We start from the raw sequence: 21,868 nt of genomic DNA on the forward strand, positions 1-21,868 counted from the left end.
CCTTTAAACAAGTCAACATTCACAAGGCCGCAGGGCCAGATGGATTACCAGGACGTGTATTCCGAGCATGGGCTGACCAACTGGCAAGTGTCTTCACTGACATTTTCAACCTCTCCCCGACTGTCTGTAATACCAACATGTTTCAAGCAGACCACCATAGTCCCTGTGCCCAAGAACACTAAGGTAACCTGCCTAAATGACTACCGACCCGTAGCACTCACATCTGTAGCCATGAAGTGCTTTGAAAGGCTGGTCATGGCTCACATCAACACCATTATCCCAGAAACCTTAGACCCACCTAATTTGCATACCGCCCCAACAGATCCACAGATGATGCAACCTCTATTGCACTCAACACTGCCCTTTCCCACATGGACAAAAGGAACACCTATGTGAGAATGTTGTTCACTGACTACAGATCAGCGTTCAACACCACAGTGCCCTCAAAGCTCCTCACTAAGCTAAGGACCCTGGGACTAAACACCTCCCTATGCAACTGGATCCTAGACTTCCTGATGGGCCGCCCCCAGGTGGTAAGGGTAGGTAACAACACATCTGCCACGCTGATCCTCAACATGGTGGCCCCTCAGGGATGCGTGCTCAGTCTCCTCCTGTAATCCCTGTTCACTCATGACTGCATGGCCAAACACGACTCCAACACCATCAAGTTTGCCGATGACACAACAGTGGTTGGCCTGATCACCAACAACGATGAGACAGCCTATAGGGAGGAGGTCAGAGACCTGGCCGTGTGGTGCCAGGACAACAACTTCTCCCTCAACGTGATTAATCCAGCAACCTTTCAGTTACTGGCCCAAAGCTCTAACCATTAGGCTACCTGCAGCCCCTAAATTATACATTGTACATTTAACTTGTCATTACATCTGGTTGGCAAGCATGTAAATGGTTTGTGTCTGGAGTGTGTGGTCGATGAAACGGTGGAGCATATGTTGTTATATTGTTGTAAGTATGTTGAAGAGAGGGAAAGATTGAAGTGTAGGGTCATTGAGGTTGGACGGGTTCGGGGAGGAGCGTTGGAAGGGATTTTGGGGATTGGGAGGGTCTATTAGAAGTTAGTAGGGCTCTTTTATATTCTCAGAAGTACTGAGTTAGATATGAGGATTTAAAAACGTTGTAAACTGTGATTGACTATACACTCCAGCACAGTAGGTGGCGGCATGCACCTTTAAAGTTGGTTTGCGGACAGCCATTATGTCATAGAAGAAGAAAAAGAAAAAGGAGAATAAAGCGTTAATAGTACTGTTTGTCCATTTCGATACGCCATAGTTAGTATAAACTTCCTCCAGTCAGAATTCATCTAAACACAACTCAAGAAATCTGTCATTAATTTTGACGTTTTTGCCTAGGATATCTTAGTCCCGCAATTTTACATCTAACTAAGATGTTTGGTGCAGTATTTCAAAATGAAAACATTTGCTTGAAACGAGTGTTCTCTCGTTGAACGACAACAAATACTTTACAGAAGAATCCCTACTCTTGACCAATCAGCGACGAAGGGGCGTAGACTTCGGCTCCGAACTTCCTTGCCTCTCGGGAAAAATCCCGTGTGCCCGAACTGCCGAAAAACCCCTCACAGATTTCCAAAATGTCGTCATGATATGTGCACGAACTCTTCCGAACTGTTTCGGATGGGAAGCATGCGGACGCTGAAGCTTCTCTGGTTGCAACCCAGTCTATATTGGGTTGCTGGTTAGGGTAGGGACGTCCCAATGAGCCCGAGTAGCACTAACCATTTCATCTGTCGCACTGCTAACGTTAGCTGCTTGAGAGTGACTTTCAACAGTTTGCTAGATTTTGGACCTGAACTTTCACTACGTGGTATCGTCTGTATTTTTCATGCAAATGTGACAAACTCTACTAATTTCATTTGAGTTTTTGTGACCACTCACAGTGGCCATACATATACTTATGTACATTATTGTTTGGGCTCGCTGCCTAAAGCGGTGCAGCTTTCGGAGACTAAACTATACGTGTACGCCGCCAACCTGGACGGGTGAACCAGGGAACATACAAAACTACAGAGAAGAGCGACTCGCCCGGGACCCTCTGGCCACCTCGGAGAGTCAGAATCCACCACAGTTCAGCAGCGACCCTCTGACTTGGAATGACAGCTAGCTAGCAAGGCAACTCAACTAATTGAAAACGTTGCAAATACCGCCAGACAGAGGAAGTTGTTGGAGGATTATCAAGGCATGCATATTTTCATCGAGTAGTCTCTGTACACCCTTGATCAGATTAGGTAAATAGCCGCAGTACTGTCTGTCTGTCTTTGTCTACACTCATGTACTGTAAATGCACTGCAGCAAATGTTTTTTTATAAGCCTGAGGGCTTACTCTTTTTTGTAGAGTTGAGACTCTTTACAAAACATTGAAAAGGTGAATTGACAGGTGTGATTGATGGGTGAGCCCTGAGCCTTCCTCACTACTGTTTAGCTGCAGTTTTTGTTCAATGGTAATACGTGTAGTAATAATTATTACTTTATAAAATAGTTGTACAAGTTGGATGTCTCAACAAGTGTTCCTGTATGCAATGTAAGACTAAACCAAATACTGCCATCCACATGTGACAGTTTGTTGCATTTGTGATTGATTGAATAGGCCACAGTTAAACACAGCTAGATTGTCATTTGAGTCAATATTTGTATTTTTTGTTTTTTATTGAACCTTTATTTAACTAGGCATTACAGCCATCTGTCGGTCTATCTCTGTGTGTACATGCATATTCACATCTTTGTGTTTCTGTTGCATTTCCCCAGCCCAGTACTCATCACACACACCCCTACAAGCCACCATGGAGGATGACCTGATGTTTAGTATGGAGGAGGTGGGAAGTGCTCAGCATAACCCAGGGAAACAGAGGACCCCAGGTCAACGTGCTCCATCCCTTAGCGAAGCTAATGATAGCGGTGAGGACGACTACTACATCTGTCCCATCACAGACGACCCTGTCAGCCAGGCCAAAGACATCTGTGGCTATCTGAAGAACCTGGTCCACAGCAATCAGCTGTCCAACTCTCCCCAAAACTCCTTAATGTACAAGGTGAGTAGCAGTAGTGTAGGTGCAATATTACCAGGGTTCAGAAGATTCTTTAAGTACCAGCTGACTGGCAACATGTTGCCATGTACTGTATTGCTCTAATGTCAGTATGCAAAATGCTGAGCTCTTGCTCACACTGCTAGAGCGCAAGAGAATGCCATCTGTGTGTGTTTGTGCATTTGTGTGTGTGCATTGCTGTGGCTGACAGCAGGTCAGCTCCCTCTCGTCTCTACTCTCAGAACAGGAAGTACCCAGAGAGCAGCTCTCACCTCACATGATGATGTCATATGTAAACAACCCTTTCACAGCACGAGTCGCAACCCTTGGCCTTTTGATCCAGTAGGCCAGCCTGTAGAGTGGGGAGTAATTAATAGCCCTCCCTCAGAGTTCGGCAGACTGTTTGAGTTGTAGAATTTATGGGTCGCCATGTTGGAAGCAAGTTCCAAAACACATTCTACTGGCAATAACATGATAATAATTCCCTTTTCATGGAATGTTCAACACCAACATAGTCAACCAATCGCATATCCTTTGCTCTGCTCCTCATATATGGTTAAGTTGCTAATATTAAACAGTTAATTTCTCTACCTCTCCACATAGAATGAAACAGAAACAGAGAAAGAAACTCCACAACAACGGTCGGTCGAGTTTGGGGCGTTATCTGACAATGCACGGGTACGTTACTCACCACGTTGTTTCATTCCCCCCTCCTTTTGCATCAGTGACTGCCTCCTTTTTCCTCACCTTCCCGTCATTAATTAAATCTTTAAATCATTTCTTCCTTCCTTCCATTGTACTTGCATGACCTGTTTTATCTAGACCATTAGTTCCTTAGTTGTAATTTTATCTTCCCTAACCCGTGCAGGAGTCCTCAGGAATATATCAACAGTTAGGCTAATGCAAATCTAATAAGCACATGACGATAATGGTTGAAACAGGGTATTGTTTCTTATTCTAAATGTTATTTTCAGCTCTACTGCGGTGCAAACTGTTTCAGAAAAGCAACAGGCAGACAGGCTGTTTATACTGTACCATATGAAACGGATGTGAAATGGCTAGCTAGTTAGCGGGTACGCGCTAATAGCGTTTCAATCAGTTACGTCACCTGCTCTGAAACCTAGAAGTAGGGTTTCCCCTTGCTCTGCAAGGGCCGCGGCCTTTGTGGAGCGATGGGTAACGATGCTTTGTGGGCGACCGTTGTTGATGTGTGCAGAGGGTCCCTGGTTCGCGCCCGTGTCGGGGCGAGGGGACGGTTTAAAGTTATACTGTTACATTGATGCTGTTGACCCGGATCACTGGTTGCTGCGGAAAAGGAGGAGGTTGAAAGGGGGGTGAGTGTAACGGATGTGAAATGGCTAGCTAGTTAGCGGGTACGCGCTAATAGCGTTTCAATCAGTTACGTCACCTGCTCTGAAACCTAGAAGTAGGGTTTCCCCTTGCTCTGCAAGGGCCGCGGCCTTTGTGGAGCGATGGGTAACGATGCTTCGTGGGCGACCGTTGTTGATGTGTGCATAAGGTCCCTGGTTCGCGCCCGTGTCGGGGCGAGGGGACGGTCTAAAGTTATACTGTTACACATAGCTTACCACTACTGTGTCTTATGGTGCAGTTTTGTGAGGAAATAGTGTCTGATCACAAGGGTACAACCACAGATGTACTGTATATGATATCATTGAGGGTACAACCACAGCTATGCTGTATATAGTATCATTGGGGACGTGTGAAGGGACACACAAACTGCAGGTGACCAGGGACTGACGTGCAATGCCCGGTGTGTGTTTCTCACCAACCAGACGTGGCTTTCTGCCTGTTAAAAACATGACCTTCGTATATAAATGTAAATAGTTCAGGCTAAATATACACTAGGCTAGATGGATGTCAGTTGCCACCTACTGCTTATTAGGCGCTGCACTGTGGTTGCTCTCAGTTCCAGCTTCTACAACCTAATGTGGCAACGTATATCTGGGGTGGGGGGTTGGATTAAAAGCAGAAGACAAATTTCCATCTCTTAGAGTAACGTTATATCTTATCTAAATTACCGAGTGTGTGTGGCATAGTGAGTATGTCACGCCGTAAGTCCACTAAATGCTCTTTCGTTTTTCCATATGCTGTTTTAGCAGATGTCTAGTCCGGATTTGCTGTACTTGACGCACATGTGCTTTGCAAGGCTGCAGAAAGGTTTCAGCATGGAGGTCATTTTCGCTGTCTCTTGGTTCCCTGCCATGTTTGACCAAAGCGCCGATTATTACCGGGACCTCCATGCAAAAAATCTGCGTGTAGACACATTGACAATACGATTGGATTACCTGGTCAGTTGAAGGTGAAATAATTTGCTGGAAAGTGGAAGCTAGGTGCTGGCAATTTCTTAGCTAAGCTATCTAGCAAAGTGATTGCTTTGTAGTTTGATAGCTAGCTAACTAGCTTGACTGTTTATAAATGTATCTTTGTAATTTACCACCACACCGTAAAGCAAGCTCTCCAACTCTCCCCACTTTGGCCACGGGTAAATTTTACATAACAGTCCACTCTGTTCGCAACAAATTCTAGTTTTGGGAACAGAAAACTGTATTGACATTAAACATTTGATCGTTTAGAAAATGTGCTTAATGTCGGCCAAAATCCATCTTGCTCCATCTTCTCCCGCTGCTGGCCACTGGGCTTCCTCTCATCACCATATTTGGTAGTGAGTGGAAACACCAACCAGTTGCGTCGGTGAAATATCTGGTTCATTGTTCTATCAGTGATGGTGCTCTCCCACGTGGGTCACTGCTATCCGAGATCCTTAGGACGTTCCTATCCTAACCTTAAAGCTGCAATATGTAACTTTCTTTTGAGTTGTAGATCTGTCATTCTCATTGAAAGAAAGTCTAAGAAGCGGTAGATATGTTCTATGTGTGCTATTTCTATGCTTCCCATTAGGTTTTGTTTTAGCGTCTTTTACTTTGGGTTTTGTACACCTGCTTCAAACCGCTGGAAATTCAATAATTTGGGTTATGGAAAATATATTTCACAGGGGTTTATATGGTACAATGATTCTCTACACAATGACAGCTTGTTTTGTCACAAACTGAAATTAGGCAAACTATTAGAATTTTAGCAAAAAAGGGAATTGACTAGTCGACTGCTCTTTACCAACTTCATTCTGCAGCCATCGCCTGCATTGTAAGAAGATCTATGGTCAACCAATAATTAGGGTGTTTTTGTTTGACCCATGCGAACGTGACCAAAGTCATGACTGAAACAGGAACCAACTTTTCTGCAATTCATGTATAAATTATAAAGAAAGAACGTATAAACAATGGCAACACTGCCATGTTGATCTGAGCCTTGCTGTCGGAAAACCACATTAGTGTCCGACTCCCTGCAGCACATGCAGTCTGGAGCGGAGGAGAGGAGAAAATGTGCGTCTTAAAAAAAATACTAACAATTTGTTTTTGTTTTTTGGGCTGACCAATAAATCAACCAGAATTCCATGACTGTCATATCCCTAATCTGTGTGTTTCATTTATGTTTCCTCAGTGTCTGTAGCTTCCCTTAGCATAAGCTGTGATACAATGTGATAGTTATCTAAAAGATAAGTCTTGTTTCCCATTGTCCCAGGCGGCGTGGAATAGAGCCGTAGAGAAGGCCAAGGCCATGCCTGATCTCTGGGCTGAGTTTCACCTGGAGGAAGTCAAGACAGAGCCATGCATACGATACAGGTACATATTCATGTGTGTGTGTCAGTTGTTGACAAATACACATCATCCCCACACCCCTGCCCTTTCTGTAGGTACAGTACATTATATAAACATCACTGCATTTCCTATGGCCCTTACAAGTTTTTCTTGGCCTGTGCACAAATTTCCCTTGTGGCAGATATCTGGGCTGTCTGCCTGCCCACGCCAAAACACTTAGTCTGAAGCCAAAAGGGATGTAAACAAATTTGTGCACAGAATTTGAGAGAAATAAGCTTTTTGTACATTTGGAACATTTCTGGAATTTTTTATTTCAGCTCATGAACATTACTATTTATTTTAGGCAGGTCTAAGGAAACATGATATGAAGAAAATGTAGCCTATTTCAGAAGAACAGAATAGAATATTCTGAGTCGTCCTTATGTTAGGCCCTGATCTGGCTGGCTGTGAGCTACACTAGTTCATTTAGCAGACAAGATTTGCTCATCATTCCTGTTACATTATTTTAAAGTTAGAAAAAAAAATTGAACATGGCTCAATAAAATAAAAAGGAATATTTTTCCCAAATGATTTCTGAGGGAGTGTACACTTGCGGCTATTCTGTATTGAGCCGTTAACAAGGTGATAATTTGAAACGGGTCCTCCTATATGGTTAATTTAGTTATTTATGCAATTTTAGCAGTGGTTACGTTTGTAATATGCCAGGTAGTCTACACCGGTTGTAAAGCGGATCCATGTGCTTAATTTTAAGAATTGAGCAATAAATATAGTAGCTCCAGAAAGATGGGATCCTCTTTTAAATAGTGTCCACTGGCCAGCCAAAACTCTGCGATTGCGCAGTGACTGGGTTTACAAGGAACACATGTTTCACTAGGCTCTCTGTAGGCTATGGGCTCTCCAACCCTGTTCCAGGGGTCCTAGGCCTATAGGCTATGGGCTCTCCAACCCTGTTCCAGGGGTCCTAGGCCTATAGGCTATGGGCTCTCCAACCTTGTTCCAGGGGTCCTAGGCCTATAGGCTACACTTAGAGTTATTTGGCCACATTAGTTGTGATACAAACCTTATCAAGACATATAGGCCTATGGGCAAGACATGATGAATGTTACTATGATTTGAAATAGTTGCAAAAAAAATGCATGTGCTGTTTCTTGCCTTAGAATATTCTCTCACCCATCAGACTATTCTCAATTTAATCTTGTCTTTACATAATCTAAATCATATATGTGTGAAAATAGTTTTGATTTAGAATGGACCATTATCATGCATCTGTCAGAACAGGGTCAGGGGGGAAAAGATATGTCATCCGTATGCACTTGAATACTGAATAAAGGGACTATTTTCCCGTGGTTCATTTTCATGCCAACCAGGTAGGCTACTCTTGTTGTAAATGTGCTTAATATTAGAGAAGTTGAGAAATAAATATAGTAGGCCTAGCCTATAGAAAGCTGATGGGATCCTCCTCATTTTTAGAGGCTATCAAAACACTTATTTAATTTCATATTTCATTTATTTCACCTTTATTTAACCAGGTAGGCCAGTTGAGAACAAGTTCTCATTTACAACTGCAGCCTGGCCAAGATAAAGCAAAGCAGTGCGACAAAAACAACAACACAGAGTTACACATGGAATAAACAAACGTACAGTCAATAACACAATAGGGAAAAAATGTATATACAGTGAGTGCAAATGAGGTAAGATTAGGGAGGTAAGGCAATAAATAGGCCGTAGTGGCATCAGCTTCTTACATCAGCTGATATCTCAGGACTAAATGTCAGTTGGCTTTTCATAGCCGATCATTAATAGTATCTCTACTGCTCCTGCTCTCTAGAGAGTTAAAAACAGCAGGTCTGGGACAGGTAGCACGTCCGGTGAACAGGTCAGGGTTCCATAGCCGCAGGCAGAACAGTTGAAACTGGAGCAGCAGCACGGCCAGGTGGACTGGGGACAGCAAGGAGTCATCATGCCAGGTAGTCCTGAGAGAGAGAGAGAGAGAGAGAGAGAAGAAATAATATATATATATATATATATATATATATATATATATATATATATATATATATATATATATATACACACTTAAATTAAGACAGGAGAAATACTCCAGATATAACAGACTGACCCTAACACCCCGAGGCATAAATACTGGAGGCTGACACAGTTGGGGTTGGGAGACACTGTGGCCCCGTCCGACTATACCCCCGGACAGGGTCAAACAGGCAGGATATAACCCCACCCACTTTGCCGAGGGATATCTTCAACCACCAACTTACCATCTTGAGACAAGGCCGAGTATAGCCCACAAAGATCTCCGCCACGGCACAATCCAAGGGGGGGCGCCAACCCAGACAGGAAGATCACGTCAGTGACTCAACCCACTCAAGTGACGCACCCCTCCTAGAGACGGCATGGAACAACACCAGTAAGCCAGTGACTCAGCCCCTGTAATAGGGTTAGAGGCAGAGAATCCCAGTGGAGAGAATTACAATTTAGCAATTAAACACTGGAGTGATAGATGTGCAGAAGATGAATGTGCAAGTAGAGATACTGGGGTGCAAAGGAGCAAAACATAAATAAATAAATAACAGTATGGGGATGAGGCAGTTGGGATGGGCTATTTACAGATGGGCTATGTACAGATACAGTGATCTGTGAGCTGCTCTGACAGCTGATGCTTAAAGTTAGTGAGGGAGATATGAGTCTCCAGCTTCAGTGATTTTTGCAATTCATTCCAGTCATTGACAGCAGAGAACTGGAAGGAAAGGTGGCCAAAGGAGGAATAGGCTTTGTGGGTGACCAGTGAAATATACCTGCTGGAGCGCGTGCTACGGGTGGGTGCTGCTATGGTGACCAGTGAGCTGAGATAAGGCGGAGCTTTACCTAGCAAAGACTTATAGATGACCTGGAGCCAGTGGGTTTGGCGACGAATATGAAGCGAGGGCCAGCCAACGAGAGCATACAGGTCGCAGTGGTGGGTAGTATATGGGGCTTTGGTGACAAAACGGATGGAACTGTGATGGACTGCATCCAATTTGCTGAGTAGAGTGTTGGAGGCTATTTTGTAAATGACATCGCCGAAGTCATTGTGCCAAAGGTGATCCTATTCTGCTCAAACTCCAGGGCTCTCGTGAAGTGTTTGATTTGGTAGAGGGATTAGAGGAACAGTAGGGCACTGAGTACCAGGCCATTAGAAAGTTTGGTAGGCTACTAATGACCATCAGCGGCATCAGAGCACAGTTTTGGAGAAGCCTAGTTCCCGTGACTCAGCGGTCATGTGGAATTTGGTTGCGGTCATGACTCGCGGCTGCCGGACAACTCTAGTCGTAATCTCACTCTACCTAAGCCTCTCTGGTCTCTTAGCCAATGGCATGGTACCATCTTCTTGTCCCATGCCCCCAATAGCAGTGGCTGACTCCTGACTGGAATAAAAACCCTGGTACACAGAGTTCTAGGCAGAGACAGACTGTGTAAATATTTTGCCTCTGGGTCTGCTATGAGTCTTATCAGTGTGTATGGCTGACCCAGTCTCAGACAAGCCAAGCATTCATAATCTGTACATACAGTGTGTTTGAAATTCTCCCCCTAGGATCGGATCCAGTGTAGAGAAGGAACCCTACAAACTGTTAATGGTCCCAATTGTGAGAATTGATTGTGACATGTAACGTCAAGTTCACATGGGTGATAAATGCATTCCCACATGGTCTTTGGGTCTGGGCTCTGACATTGAACATCACCAAACCAAGGGAATATCTCACAACCCTTTTTAATCCTGGGGGACGTGACATCATAGATTAGACTATTTTCAGGTTATGGATGACTATATTTGGACTATTTGAGGATAAGCAGACCGGGTCCTGGTTAGAACAAATCCAAGTACTCTAATGTTTGTCAGTTTTTGTTTTCAGTCCCCTTGTTCTAACCCCGACCCCTTCAGTATATGGAGCATTGTGGCCAAAGTTACATTTTCTACTGTCTAGTCATCACCATATAGCTCAAACAAGTCCAGAATTCTGGCCCATATAGAATGGAATAATAATGTTTGATCAATTTTGGTGAATGTTATTTGCTTGATCACAGGTACAAGGCTATCACGGCGGAGTGGTCTCAAGACACAGTGCACATCAAGATGTCTGGCCAGGTATGCCTCAGCTCCTAAATCAGCAGTAATCTATGTTATTATTCATCAGAACATTGTTGGACTTGTGGATATGTATGTGGAATGTAGTAACACTGTTTACATGAATGTGAAAATTTTCCTAAGCTTGGTGAGTTGAGTTTCTCAGCAATTATTGATTTGTCTTTTTGGTTTCTAACAGCCTTTTGGATGCGGTGCCATGAGGGAATGCTTCAGAACGTAAGTGTCACACACTTTATCTTTAATAATGTTCTCCATACGGCCTCTTATTGGCCTTTTGTTCCTGCTAGTTTCAGAGCCGTGTGATCTTTCCTCTTCATGCAGTGTAAACAAAATGATAAGACGGTACGAGCTGCTCAGGTCCCCAATCCACATTCCACAAATATCTCTCTCAGACCCATTTAGTCCAGTTTAGAGCCCTAGATAGATCCCTAGACAGAAACAAACATTCCATGACTACAACATTCTAATTCACATTCTCAATTCTCTCAAACTTTTCATGACAACATGGCACCCAGTGGAGTTCTCTATCTCAAAGTTTGCTGAACTCTGTATATAGGAAATTACTCTGGTGTAGCCTGATGTTCACAACTGGGATATTATTAATATTGTGACCTTATTATGATGCGATCTCTTTCTGTGGGAACAGTGTAGGGGAGGCAATGAGGCATCCATCCTGTCTATATCAGACCACTGGCAGTCCAATAAATAAACCCTCACCCACTAACAAGCTCACACACAGGTTCTCACCATAGAAAACATGTTTATGGTTTATCAGCAAAAATACACAATTCCCAAGAGATACGCCACTCAAACCCTTAGGAGTATTTCACCTTAGTTTGTCATTCTGAAACTCAACTAACATTCTTCTGGATTTACACATTTAAATGTTCCTGTCATTTTAGTACAGTGCCATTCTTCTAATCTTTGTCATTTTTCCATATTTCCTTTCCATCTTTCTGCAGGAAGAAGCTGTCTAACTTCTCCCACAGTAGTAACTGGAAGAGTGCGTGTAACTATGTGACGAAGCGCTACATGGAGCCTGTGGACAGGGATGTGTACTTTGAGGATGTCAGGCTGCAGATGGAGGCCAAACTCTGGGGAGAAGAGTACAACCGCCACAGGCCACCCAAACAGGTATGGATGGAACATTTAATGAACCAATGAGTCATCCAGTTGATTGGTCAATTGATTGATTGATTAGATCAGCCTTTCTTAAAGTATGGGTGGGTCGCGAACCTGTTAATGGTGGGTCGCAACGTGTTAGAGTAAAAGTATGATTTCATTAATTGCTGGAATTTATTTGGCCAAGTGTAAATGGACTCTATTCATTGCGCTCTCTGCTTAGCAGCCATGTCAGTTTGGCAGCTGCGTGAGTGGGAGAGAGATGCCTGTGTGCTTCGCAGTTTACCGGATCTTTTTTCTGCAGTTTTCTTGAAGATCACTCTGCGACCCACACGACACAGCGCTGTCGTTCAGCAGCAGATGATGCGCTGTCAGCCAATGACTTGTCATTCTCACTCGCCTTCACTCACCGCTGTCATCAAATGGAGTCACGTTTGCCACAAGTTCTGACAGCTCAATTGTCATGAAACGCAAATACAGCGATGAGGTTCTCTCTCTTGGTTTAATAAAAAACTTTGAGAAATAACGAGGGGCACCCACAATGTGTTTGGTGCGGGGAAGTGCTTAGTAATGAGTCTCTCAAAACGAACAAATTAAAACAACACATTCTGACCAAACAGCCACACCATGATGGTAAACCCAGGGAGTTTTTTCTGAACAGGGCAGAATGCTTCAGGAAACAGGAAACTGCTGAACGACAGTGAGTAAGTCAACTAGCAAGGCATTGTTATTTTATAACAGGTGATGATAAGCAGAAATAAGGGAATACTATCTCTCAAAGTAGTAGATGTGAGTTTCTCTTTCAAACAATTCCGTTGTACACAGCTATTAACGTTAGTTAGATTGCTAATATTAGCCAAAGCAAGCAAGCTAGCTAGCTACTGATAGTGCAACACTAAGTTACAGTACATATGAAGATAAAATTATCAGGCCTACTGTACGTCTTACTGTAGAAAGGATTGTTGAAAACAAGTCTAGGTTGGAACTGTTGCTGTTAAAATACAAGTAATAATTTTTATTTTGAACTGGAATAAACTGATTGAAGCCAGATGCTTTTTGTGGCAAACCCACACATAGTTCTGGGTTGTTTATCTACAGCAGGAAGCGGTCTCCTGACTGACTGAGGAAGCAGTAGATGTTCTGATCCAGTTTGGCACCACATACCTATGTGAGTCAGGGTTCTCAACTCTGGCATACTTAAAAAACAAGTACAGAAACTGACTCCGTGCTGAGCATGACCTCAGTTTTATATTCTCAAGCATTTATATTCTGGGCTCAGGTTTAAAAACTGAGCCCAGAATATAAATGCTTGTTGAAAGCTTCAACCAGCCACACACCTCATTAGCACTGTGTGTGTATTTTCTGGTCTACATCTGTGTGATGTGCTCAATCAGTGTATTCCGATTCAGAATGCAAATTATTGTATTTTAACAACAGTTCCAACCTAGATTTTTTTCTACAGTAAGATGTACAGTAGGCCTGATCATGTTTCTTCTGTACTGTTACTTAGGGTTGCTCTATCAAAAACTGAGCCTGTGTGTGTGTTTTCTGGTCTACTTCTGTGATGTGATCAATCATCTTATTCCAGTTTAGAATGAAAATGTTTTCTTATTATAACAGCAACAGTTCCAACCTAGGCAGATGAGTACAATGCATTCATAAAGTATTGAGACCCCTTCCCTTTTCCCACATTTTGTTACGTTAGTATTTTTATTTTTTATTTAAACTTTATTTAATGAGGCAAGTCGTTTTAAGAACACATTTTTTTCTTTACAATGACTGCCTCCACCGGCCAAACCCGGACAACGCTGGGCCAATTGCATCCTGTTTCCATTGATCATCCTTAGGATGTTTCTACAACTTCATTGGAGTCCACCTGTGGTAAATTCAATTGATTGATCTAGAGGCAAAAGAAAAGCACATCTATTTAGGTGAGGTGCTGGCTAATGGAGTAGAACACTTGAAAAATTAAAGGAGAGCTGCACACTCTAGGAGCTCAGATTAAATAATTTTATGTAATAACCTAATATCCAACGTTTCGACAGACAAACTCCCAAGAGTGTGTGGCTCTCCTTTAAATTCAATTCATAAAAAAATTGAATTAGAATTAAAAAAGTATTGTCAGATATTATTCATCCTAATCAGACAGGTTTTTTACATGGACGATACATTGGAGATAATATAAGACAAGTACTGGAAACAATAGAATAATATGAAATATCGGGGACACCAGGCCTGGTTTTCATAGCTGATTTTGAAAAGGCTTTTGATAAAGTACGACTGGAGTTTATATATAAATGCCTAGAATATTTCAATTTTGGGGAATCTCTTATAAAATGGGTTCAAGTTATGTATAGTAACCCTAGGTGTAAAATAGTAAACAATGGCTACATCTCAGAAAGTTTTATACTATCTAGAGGAGTAAAACAAGGTTGTCCACTATCGGCATATCTATTTATTATTGCCATCGAAATGTTAGCTGTTAAGATTAGATCAAACAATATCAAGGGATTAGAAATCCGTGGCTTAAAAACTAAGGCGTCATTGTACGCTGATGATTCATGTTTTCTTTTAAAACCACAATTAGAGTCTCTCCACGGCTTCATAGAGGATCTAGATACTTTTGCTATCCTCTCTGGATTAAAACCAAATAATGATGTGTACTATATTACGTATTGGATCACTAAAAATGCCAATTTTACATTACCATGTAGTTTACCAATTAAATGGTCTGACGGAGATGTGGACATACTCGGTATACAAATCACAAAAGAAAGAAATGATCTCACTCCAATAAATTTTATAGAAAGTTAGCAAAAACAGATAAGATCTTGCTACCATGGAAAGGAAAATACCTGTCTTTTGTGGAAAAATCACCCTGATTAACTCTTTAGTCATATCACAGTTTACCTATTTGCTTATGGTTTTGCATACACCTAGTGACCTGCTTTTTAAATTATATGAACAAAAAATATTCAATTTTATTTGGACTGGCAAGCCAGATAAAATCAAAAGGGCCTATTTATATAACGAATATGAATTCGGAGGGCATAAATTATTAAATATTAAAGCATTAGACCTCTCACTAAAGGCATCAGTCATACAAAAGTTATACTTAAATCCAAACTGGTTCTCTAGTAAATTGGTACGAATGTCTCATCCTATGTTCAAGAAGGGCCTTTTTCCCTTTATTCAGATTACACCTGCTCACTTTCGGTTGTTTGAAAAGGAAATAATCTCCAAAATATCTTTATTTTTTAAACAAACCTTAGAAAGTTGGTTGCAATTTCAGTTTAATCCACCTGAAAAGACAGAACAAATAATACAACAAATATTGTGGTTAAATTAAAATATACTAATTGATTTAAAAAACTGTCTTTTTCGAAGAAATGTTTAAAAAAGGTATACATTTTAGTGAATGATATCATAAATAGGACTGGTGGAGTTATGTCACACATGCAGCTAACACAGACATATGGAAATGTCTGCTCTACCCAAAATTACAACCAATTAATTGCAGCATTACCACAAAAATGGAAGAGGCAAGTAGAAGGAGAAAAAAGTAAGGAACTTGTATGTCGGCCCTGTATTAAAGAACATAAATGGTTAAAGAAAAGTGTGATAAATAAAAACATACCAATTTCATTTAAGGACCAAAAAACCTGACCGCTGTGCCATATAAATTGCAAAATAGTTGGGAAGAGATTTTCGATGTACCCATTCCATGGCACATGGTTTATGAATTGATACGCAAAACAACGCCGGATTCAAAACTTCAAATTTTTCAATTTAAATTACTATACAAAGTTCTTGCAACTAATAGAATGTTATATACACTGCTCAAAAAAATAAAGGGAACACTTAAACAACACAATGTAACTCCAAGTCAATCACACTTCTGTGAAATCAAACTGTCCACTTAGGAAGCAACACTGATTGACAATAAATTTCACATGCTGTTGTGCAAATGGAATAGACAAAAGGTGGAAATTATAGGCAATTAGCAAGACACCCCCAATAAAGGAGTGGTTCTGCAGGTGGTGACCACAGACCACTTCTCAGTTCCTATGCTTCCTGGCTGATGTTTTGGTCACTTTTGAATGCTGGCGGTGCTTTCACTCTAGTGGTAGCATGAGACGGAGTCTACAACCCACACAAGTGGCTCAGGTAGTGCAGCTCATCCAGGATGGCACATCAATGCGAGCTGTGGCAAGAAGGTTTGCTGTGTCTGTCAGCGTAGTGTCCAGAGCATGGAGGCGCTACCAGGAGACAGGCCAGTACATCAGGAGACGTGGAGGAGGCCGTAGGAGGGCAACAACCCAGCAGCAGGACCGCTACCTCCGCCTTTGTGCCTTTGTGCAAGGAGGAGCACTGCCAGAGCCCTGCAAAATGACCTCCAGCAGGCCACAAATGTTGCTGTGAAAATTGCTGTGCAGCGACGCTCCCCATCCAACCTGACAGAGCTTGAGAAGATCTGCAAAGAAGAATGGGAGAAACTCCCCAAGTACAGGTGTGCCAAGCTTGTAGCGTCATACCCAAGAAGACTCAAGGCTGTAATTGCTGTCAAAGGTGCTTCAACAAAGTACTGAGTAAAGGGTCTGAATGTTTGTTAATTTTTGACATTTGCAAACATTTCTAAAAACCTATTAGTGTTTTGTCATTATGGGGTATTGTGTGTAGATTGATGAGGGGGAAAAAACAATTTAATCCATTTTAGAATAAGGCTGTAACGTAACAATGTGGAACAAGTCAAGGTGTCTGAATACTTTCCGAATGCACTATAAGAGTGTTTTTAATGAGGTAAAATAAACATGAATAGCTATTTATATTATTATATTTCATTGTTATTTGTCTATATTGCATTTGTTTGAGGCATAAGGGCAATGAAAAGTACCGATATTTACGTATAGTTGCAGGTGTCAAAAGAGGGGGTCCCAGGAAAACACAGAATTTCTCATTTGGGTCCCAGGCTGAAAAAGTTTAAGAACCCCTGGATTAGATGATTGATTGTGGATTTTCCACGATTTTCTAACAATTAAACTAACCATTCCCACTGTCACTCTCTCCCAATCCCAGGTGGACATCATGCAGATGTGTGTGATTGAGATGATGCAGCGTCCAGGTAAACCTCTGTACCACCTGGAGCACTACATCGAGGGGAAGTACACCAAATACAACTCCAACTCCGGCTTCGTCAAGGATGACAACATCAGGCTCACTCCACAGGTACTTCTTCGTCAAGGACGAAAACATCAGGCTGTTACTGCTGTAAATGTGTAGGCCAACTTCATGGATTACTCCTGAGCTGCAGAACCCAACAATGCATCTTCATCTTTGTTATGAATTGAAGATGCTAGGTTTTAAATTTAATCATTTTTCTTTGTTCTGTGTGTGAAATTCCAACCTATCAAAATGCCTGTAAACCACCATATTCTCGTTGTCTGCTGGTAACTAGTGATTTTCTGTCTTCCTGCAGGCATTTAGTCACTTCTCGTTTGAGCGTTCGGCCCACCAGCTGATCGTGGTGGACATCCAGGGGGTGGGGGACCTCTACACGGACCCCCAGATCCACACAGAGAAGGGCAAAGACTTCGGAAACGGAAACCTGGGTACGGCTTTCTCTCACACAGTCACACTGTTAGCAACACAAAGGTAGACTGACATTTTCAGTTGTGACCCACCTAGCGAAAGACTTTCAAATAGATTGCAACATACTTGTGTGTGTATTACAGGTGTGCGGGGCATGGCGCTGTTCTTCCACTCCCACCTGTGTAATAAGATCTGTAAGAGTATGGGCCTCACACCCTTTGACCTCTCCACTGCAGAGAAAAGCCAGCTGGACTGCACCAACAGACTGCTGGTGAGACCATATAAATATATTGAAGTAGAATCAAAGTGTGTGAGACCGATGACACATAGCATCACATATCATCCTAGTTGTAGCCACAGGCATCGTATTACCACAGAAATTATATTAGCACATCACAGACAGGATACGACCTCGGAAATTATTTCAACACAGGCCCGAGACGTCATGCTACTGTATGCAACTTTTATGCAGCTATTTAGAAGTGTCTTTTAGTCGTCATATTTAACAATATTTTCAACCCTCCCCTCCAATCAGAGGTCGGCCCAGACGGTACTGAGGGGTAGTGAGGAACAGTGTGGTTCAGCTCGTGTTCGTACCATCTCAGTGGGCCGTGCGCCCCCACTTCTCTCCCATCTGTCAGAGACCTCGACTGGGGACGACACTATAAGTGACTCCATCCCCTGCTCGCCCCTCTCCTTCCCTGGCTCCCCCCTAGGACAGCACTTCTCTATGGGCTCCATGGGCAAGTCTACTCTGGGTAGGAACAGGGCTTAGAGGTTATAGTTCACCCAACTAACACTTATCTAATTTTATGTTAATCTAGAAGGTTATCTGTGGGCCTGTAATGTCAGTGACCCAACATCTGGGTTTGTTTTATTAGCTGCAGCCCAGCATTAGCATGACGTTCCAAATAGCATGCCTAAAGCCCCATTAAAAACTAACTAAACGGTGTTGTTATTTGATACCCTAGACTAGAGGTTGAATGAACAAGGGCTCTGTTTGAGATACAGTTGAACTACTTCAACTCTTTAAAAGAAAATCTGCCATTCTTCTACTCTAACATCTGGTTTCCCTCAGGTTGGTCTTTCGTAAATGAGAGGGATGAACGGGAGAAACACAACAACCGCAGCCACAGCCCAGAACACAAGGTCAGTGAAGGCTTTGTGGGAATGGCTCTTACGATCCTGATCACAAGAATGACATTAGTTGTGGTTGACATAAACTGAGGCCTGTGCTTGTTTTCTGTAGGACTCAGAGAATGGAGGAGACAGTGGGTGTCCAAGTGAGAGGAGGAGTGAAGGGGACCCCAACAACCATGCAGACGGGGGACATTACTCTTCTCTACACCAACACTCAGTCTTGGTGAGCTTGTCAGTCATAAATACTTTATGACAACAGTCAACTACTTCCTCTTTAGTCTTGTATTGTTTATAGCTGACACCAAAGTTATTGTTTGTTTGCTCACCATTTACATTTTAGTAATTGAGCAGATGCTCTTATCCAGAGCGACTTACAGTAGTGAGTGCATACATTTTCATACTGGTCCTCCATGGGAATCAAACCCATAACCCTGGCATTGGAAGTGCCATGCTCTCCCAACTGAGCCACACTGGACCACCATGACATGGATTCTCTGACGCCCCAACATCAAAAGCTGTTAACCTATTACTCTCTATATAGCCATGTGAGTGTGAACCTGGCCTTCTCTTTAGCTCCGTTTATGTCACCGTGTAGGCCCGCCCCACCTCTACAGCAGTCTGAGTCAGACGGGTAAACAAAATAAATGACCATCATCAAAGCCACCTTCGCTATAATCAAATAACCCCTTGCTCATCTTTGTCGCCCCCTATCCTTTGCTCACTAATGTAGTGTTCCTGCTGTCTAATCTATGGCTCCATTCCATGGGATAACCGACAGCTAACTGGGTTTTTGCTGCTGTGTCTGTCTCCTTGCTAGAGAAAGGTTCCTAGCAGATCCTCCCTTAACCCAAACCTAAATTCTCTTGCTGTAAACGTCTCCAACAGCCAACAGCCCTGGCCTCTGCATGAAGTGGTCTAACCCAGGCCTTTGCAGGGTGGAGCACTGACGTTGCACTGTGTCAGCTGATGATTTGACACATGCTTGTTTTCTAAGGATGTATGCTTAGTAGGGGCAAAAGTTCTATTGCACCCAAGAAAAGGAATGCAAACTCAGTAGCCGCCCTGTGTTTTGGTCTTATTCTATGTGTGTCCTTGTTTGGCCTCTCCATGTCAACATGTTCACCTGCCCCCTCCCTGATCAAATCACCTAACCAATCAATAGGTCTGTAACTGCCTGTTCCATCTCACTGCATACCTGGGGTATGATTAGCATTAGTGTTAAATCAGATATGTACACGTTGAGGCTTGAGTACTATGAACATGCATACATATACAGTGCTTCATTGACCTTTTCTATGCTCTCTGTCTGTCTAGCTGACAGATGAGAAATGGAGTGTCTACCACTCTTCTCGTTCTCACGTCCACCGGCCATCCTGTGTTGCTGTGGAGATGGAGAGACTCGACTCTATGATCCTGGAGAAGAAGACCGGGAAGTCCATCTTGGGGAAAGTGAGTGGCTGGAACACACACACACGCGTGTACACACACTAAAAACACACAATAAATCTCCTTTTGCCTCTTCCCCAGGTCCACCTGGCGATGGTGAATTACCACGAGGTTGGTCGGTTCTGTGAAAAGGAGGAGCAGTGGGACCAGGACTCAGCCATGTACCACCTGGAGACGGCAGCCATGTGTGGGGAACTAGAGGCTATCATTGCCCTGGGACAGTGTTACCTACAGCTGCCACACCATATACTGTCAGAGATTGAGCTAGAGGTATCTCTTTCTCTCTATCTCTCTAATACACAATGTGTATTTTGACCCCTTCTCTATGTTGTAATTCCATGCTGTATGTTGTTTCCTTGTGATCAGGACACCTCAGGGAGCCGTATGAAGGCTTTTAAGTTCCTGCTGCAGGCTGCTGAGGCAGGAGACAGACCCTGTATGATCCTGGTGGCCAGGGCCTTCGACACCGGCATCAACCTCTCACCAGACAGGTCAGAGACTGGGGGGACATATCAGATATCAACTAATGATGGGACCATCTATGATGAGAAGCTATCAACCCAGAACAATACAGATTACACAAATAAAACTAATAGAGAGCAGTCCCCAAGACACAGACTATATCAGGACTGTTAAATGGATGTTAAATGAAAAGCGCTTCTTCATAGAAAACCTATAAAAACCTCTGTGGTTCTCAGGTCCCAGGACTGGAAGGAGGCGGTGAGCTGGTACGACTGTGCCCTGAACATGACGGACTATGACGAGGCAGGCGAGTTTGACGGCATGCAGGATGAGCCTCCCTACCTGCTGCTGGCCAGAGAGGCTGAGATGTACCAGGAGGGGGGCCCTGGCCTGGACCGAGACCCACAGAGAGCAGGTAAGTAAGCAGAGAGAAACACAGCTGAACTTAAACTAGAACTAAACCCTAACTTGAGCCCTCAGTGTGATAACCTCTGTTGTACTTACAGTGACTAACCACAGACTCTCTCTCTGGCCCAGGTGATCTGTTCACACAGGCAGCAGACGCAGCCATGGAAGCAATGAAAGGCCGACTGGCCAACCAGTACTATATGAAAGCAGAGGAGGCCTGGGGCATGATGGAGGAAGAGGAGTAGGATACAGAGGGGACGTCACTCTGCAAGGCCAAAGGAATCGGCTAATGTAGTGATGGATACTTGTCCCTAATGTTTTAAAGTTTACAGACACTTTTACTGTGATTTCCAAAATGCAGTGTGAGTGTATGATCTGTGTGTGACCAATTATGCAGCTGTCCTCTGGCCTAGCTATGTTTCTTGGTGATAACTGAAGGAATTGTCTTTATTTTACACTCTTTCTGTTTGGAGCTGGTCTTTGTCTTTTCATCCATTTTCCCCTTTTCTATTCCTGTCCCCATTGCCCTTTTGAATATAGTGTATTCAGACCTCTTGACTTTTTCCACATTTTGTTACGTTACAGCCTTATTCTAAAATGCATTATTTTATTTGTTTCTTCTCATCTATCTACACACACAACCCCATAATAACAAAGCATAAACAGGTTTTTAGAATTCTTTTGCAAATTTATATTTAAAAAAATAAATAAACGGAATTATCACATTAACCTAAGTAGTGAGGACTTTGTTGAAGTACCTTTGGCAGTGATTACAGCCTTGAGTCTTCTTGGGTATGACGCTACAAGCTTGGCACACCTGTATTTGGGGAGTTT

The 21,868-nt window shown here is 42.8% G+C and overlaps 1 protein-coding gene across 1 annotated transcript; it reads left to right on the forward strand.

Annotated features, from left to right (window-relative positions):
* The first annotated feature begins 1,536 nt into the window (after positions 1-1,536).
* On the forward strand, positions 1,537-21,868 carry LOC120046784 (eukaryotic elongation factor 2 kinase-like). Its single transcript, XM_038992290.1, has 18 exons — positions 1,537-2,260; positions 2,778-3,061; positions 3,659-3,733; positions 6,656-6,756; positions 10,807-10,867; positions 11,046-11,083; positions 11,830-12,001; positions 17,066-17,215; positions 17,466-17,598; positions 17,722-17,849; positions 18,114-18,336; positions 18,657-18,727; positions 18,828-18,941; positions 20,033-20,167; positions 20,246-20,434; positions 20,531-20,655; positions 20,863-21,041; positions 21,164-21,868. The coding sequence occupies exons 2-18, from the start codon at positions 2,813-2,815 to the stop codon at positions 21,277-21,279; spliced, it is 2,259 nt and encodes a 752-aa protein (XP_038848218.1). The 5' UTR covers positions 1,537-2,260; positions 2,778-2,812; the 3' UTR covers positions 21,280-21,868.

Source organism: Salvelinus namaycush, chromosome 4 (assembly GCF_016432855.1).
Source record: "Salvelinus namaycush isolate Seneca chromosome 4, SaNama_1.0, whole genome shotgun sequence".
In the NCBI taxonomy this organism is placed as follows: domain Eukaryota; kingdom Metazoa; phylum Chordata; class Actinopteri; order Salmoniformes; family Salmonidae; genus Salvelinus; species Salvelinus namaycush.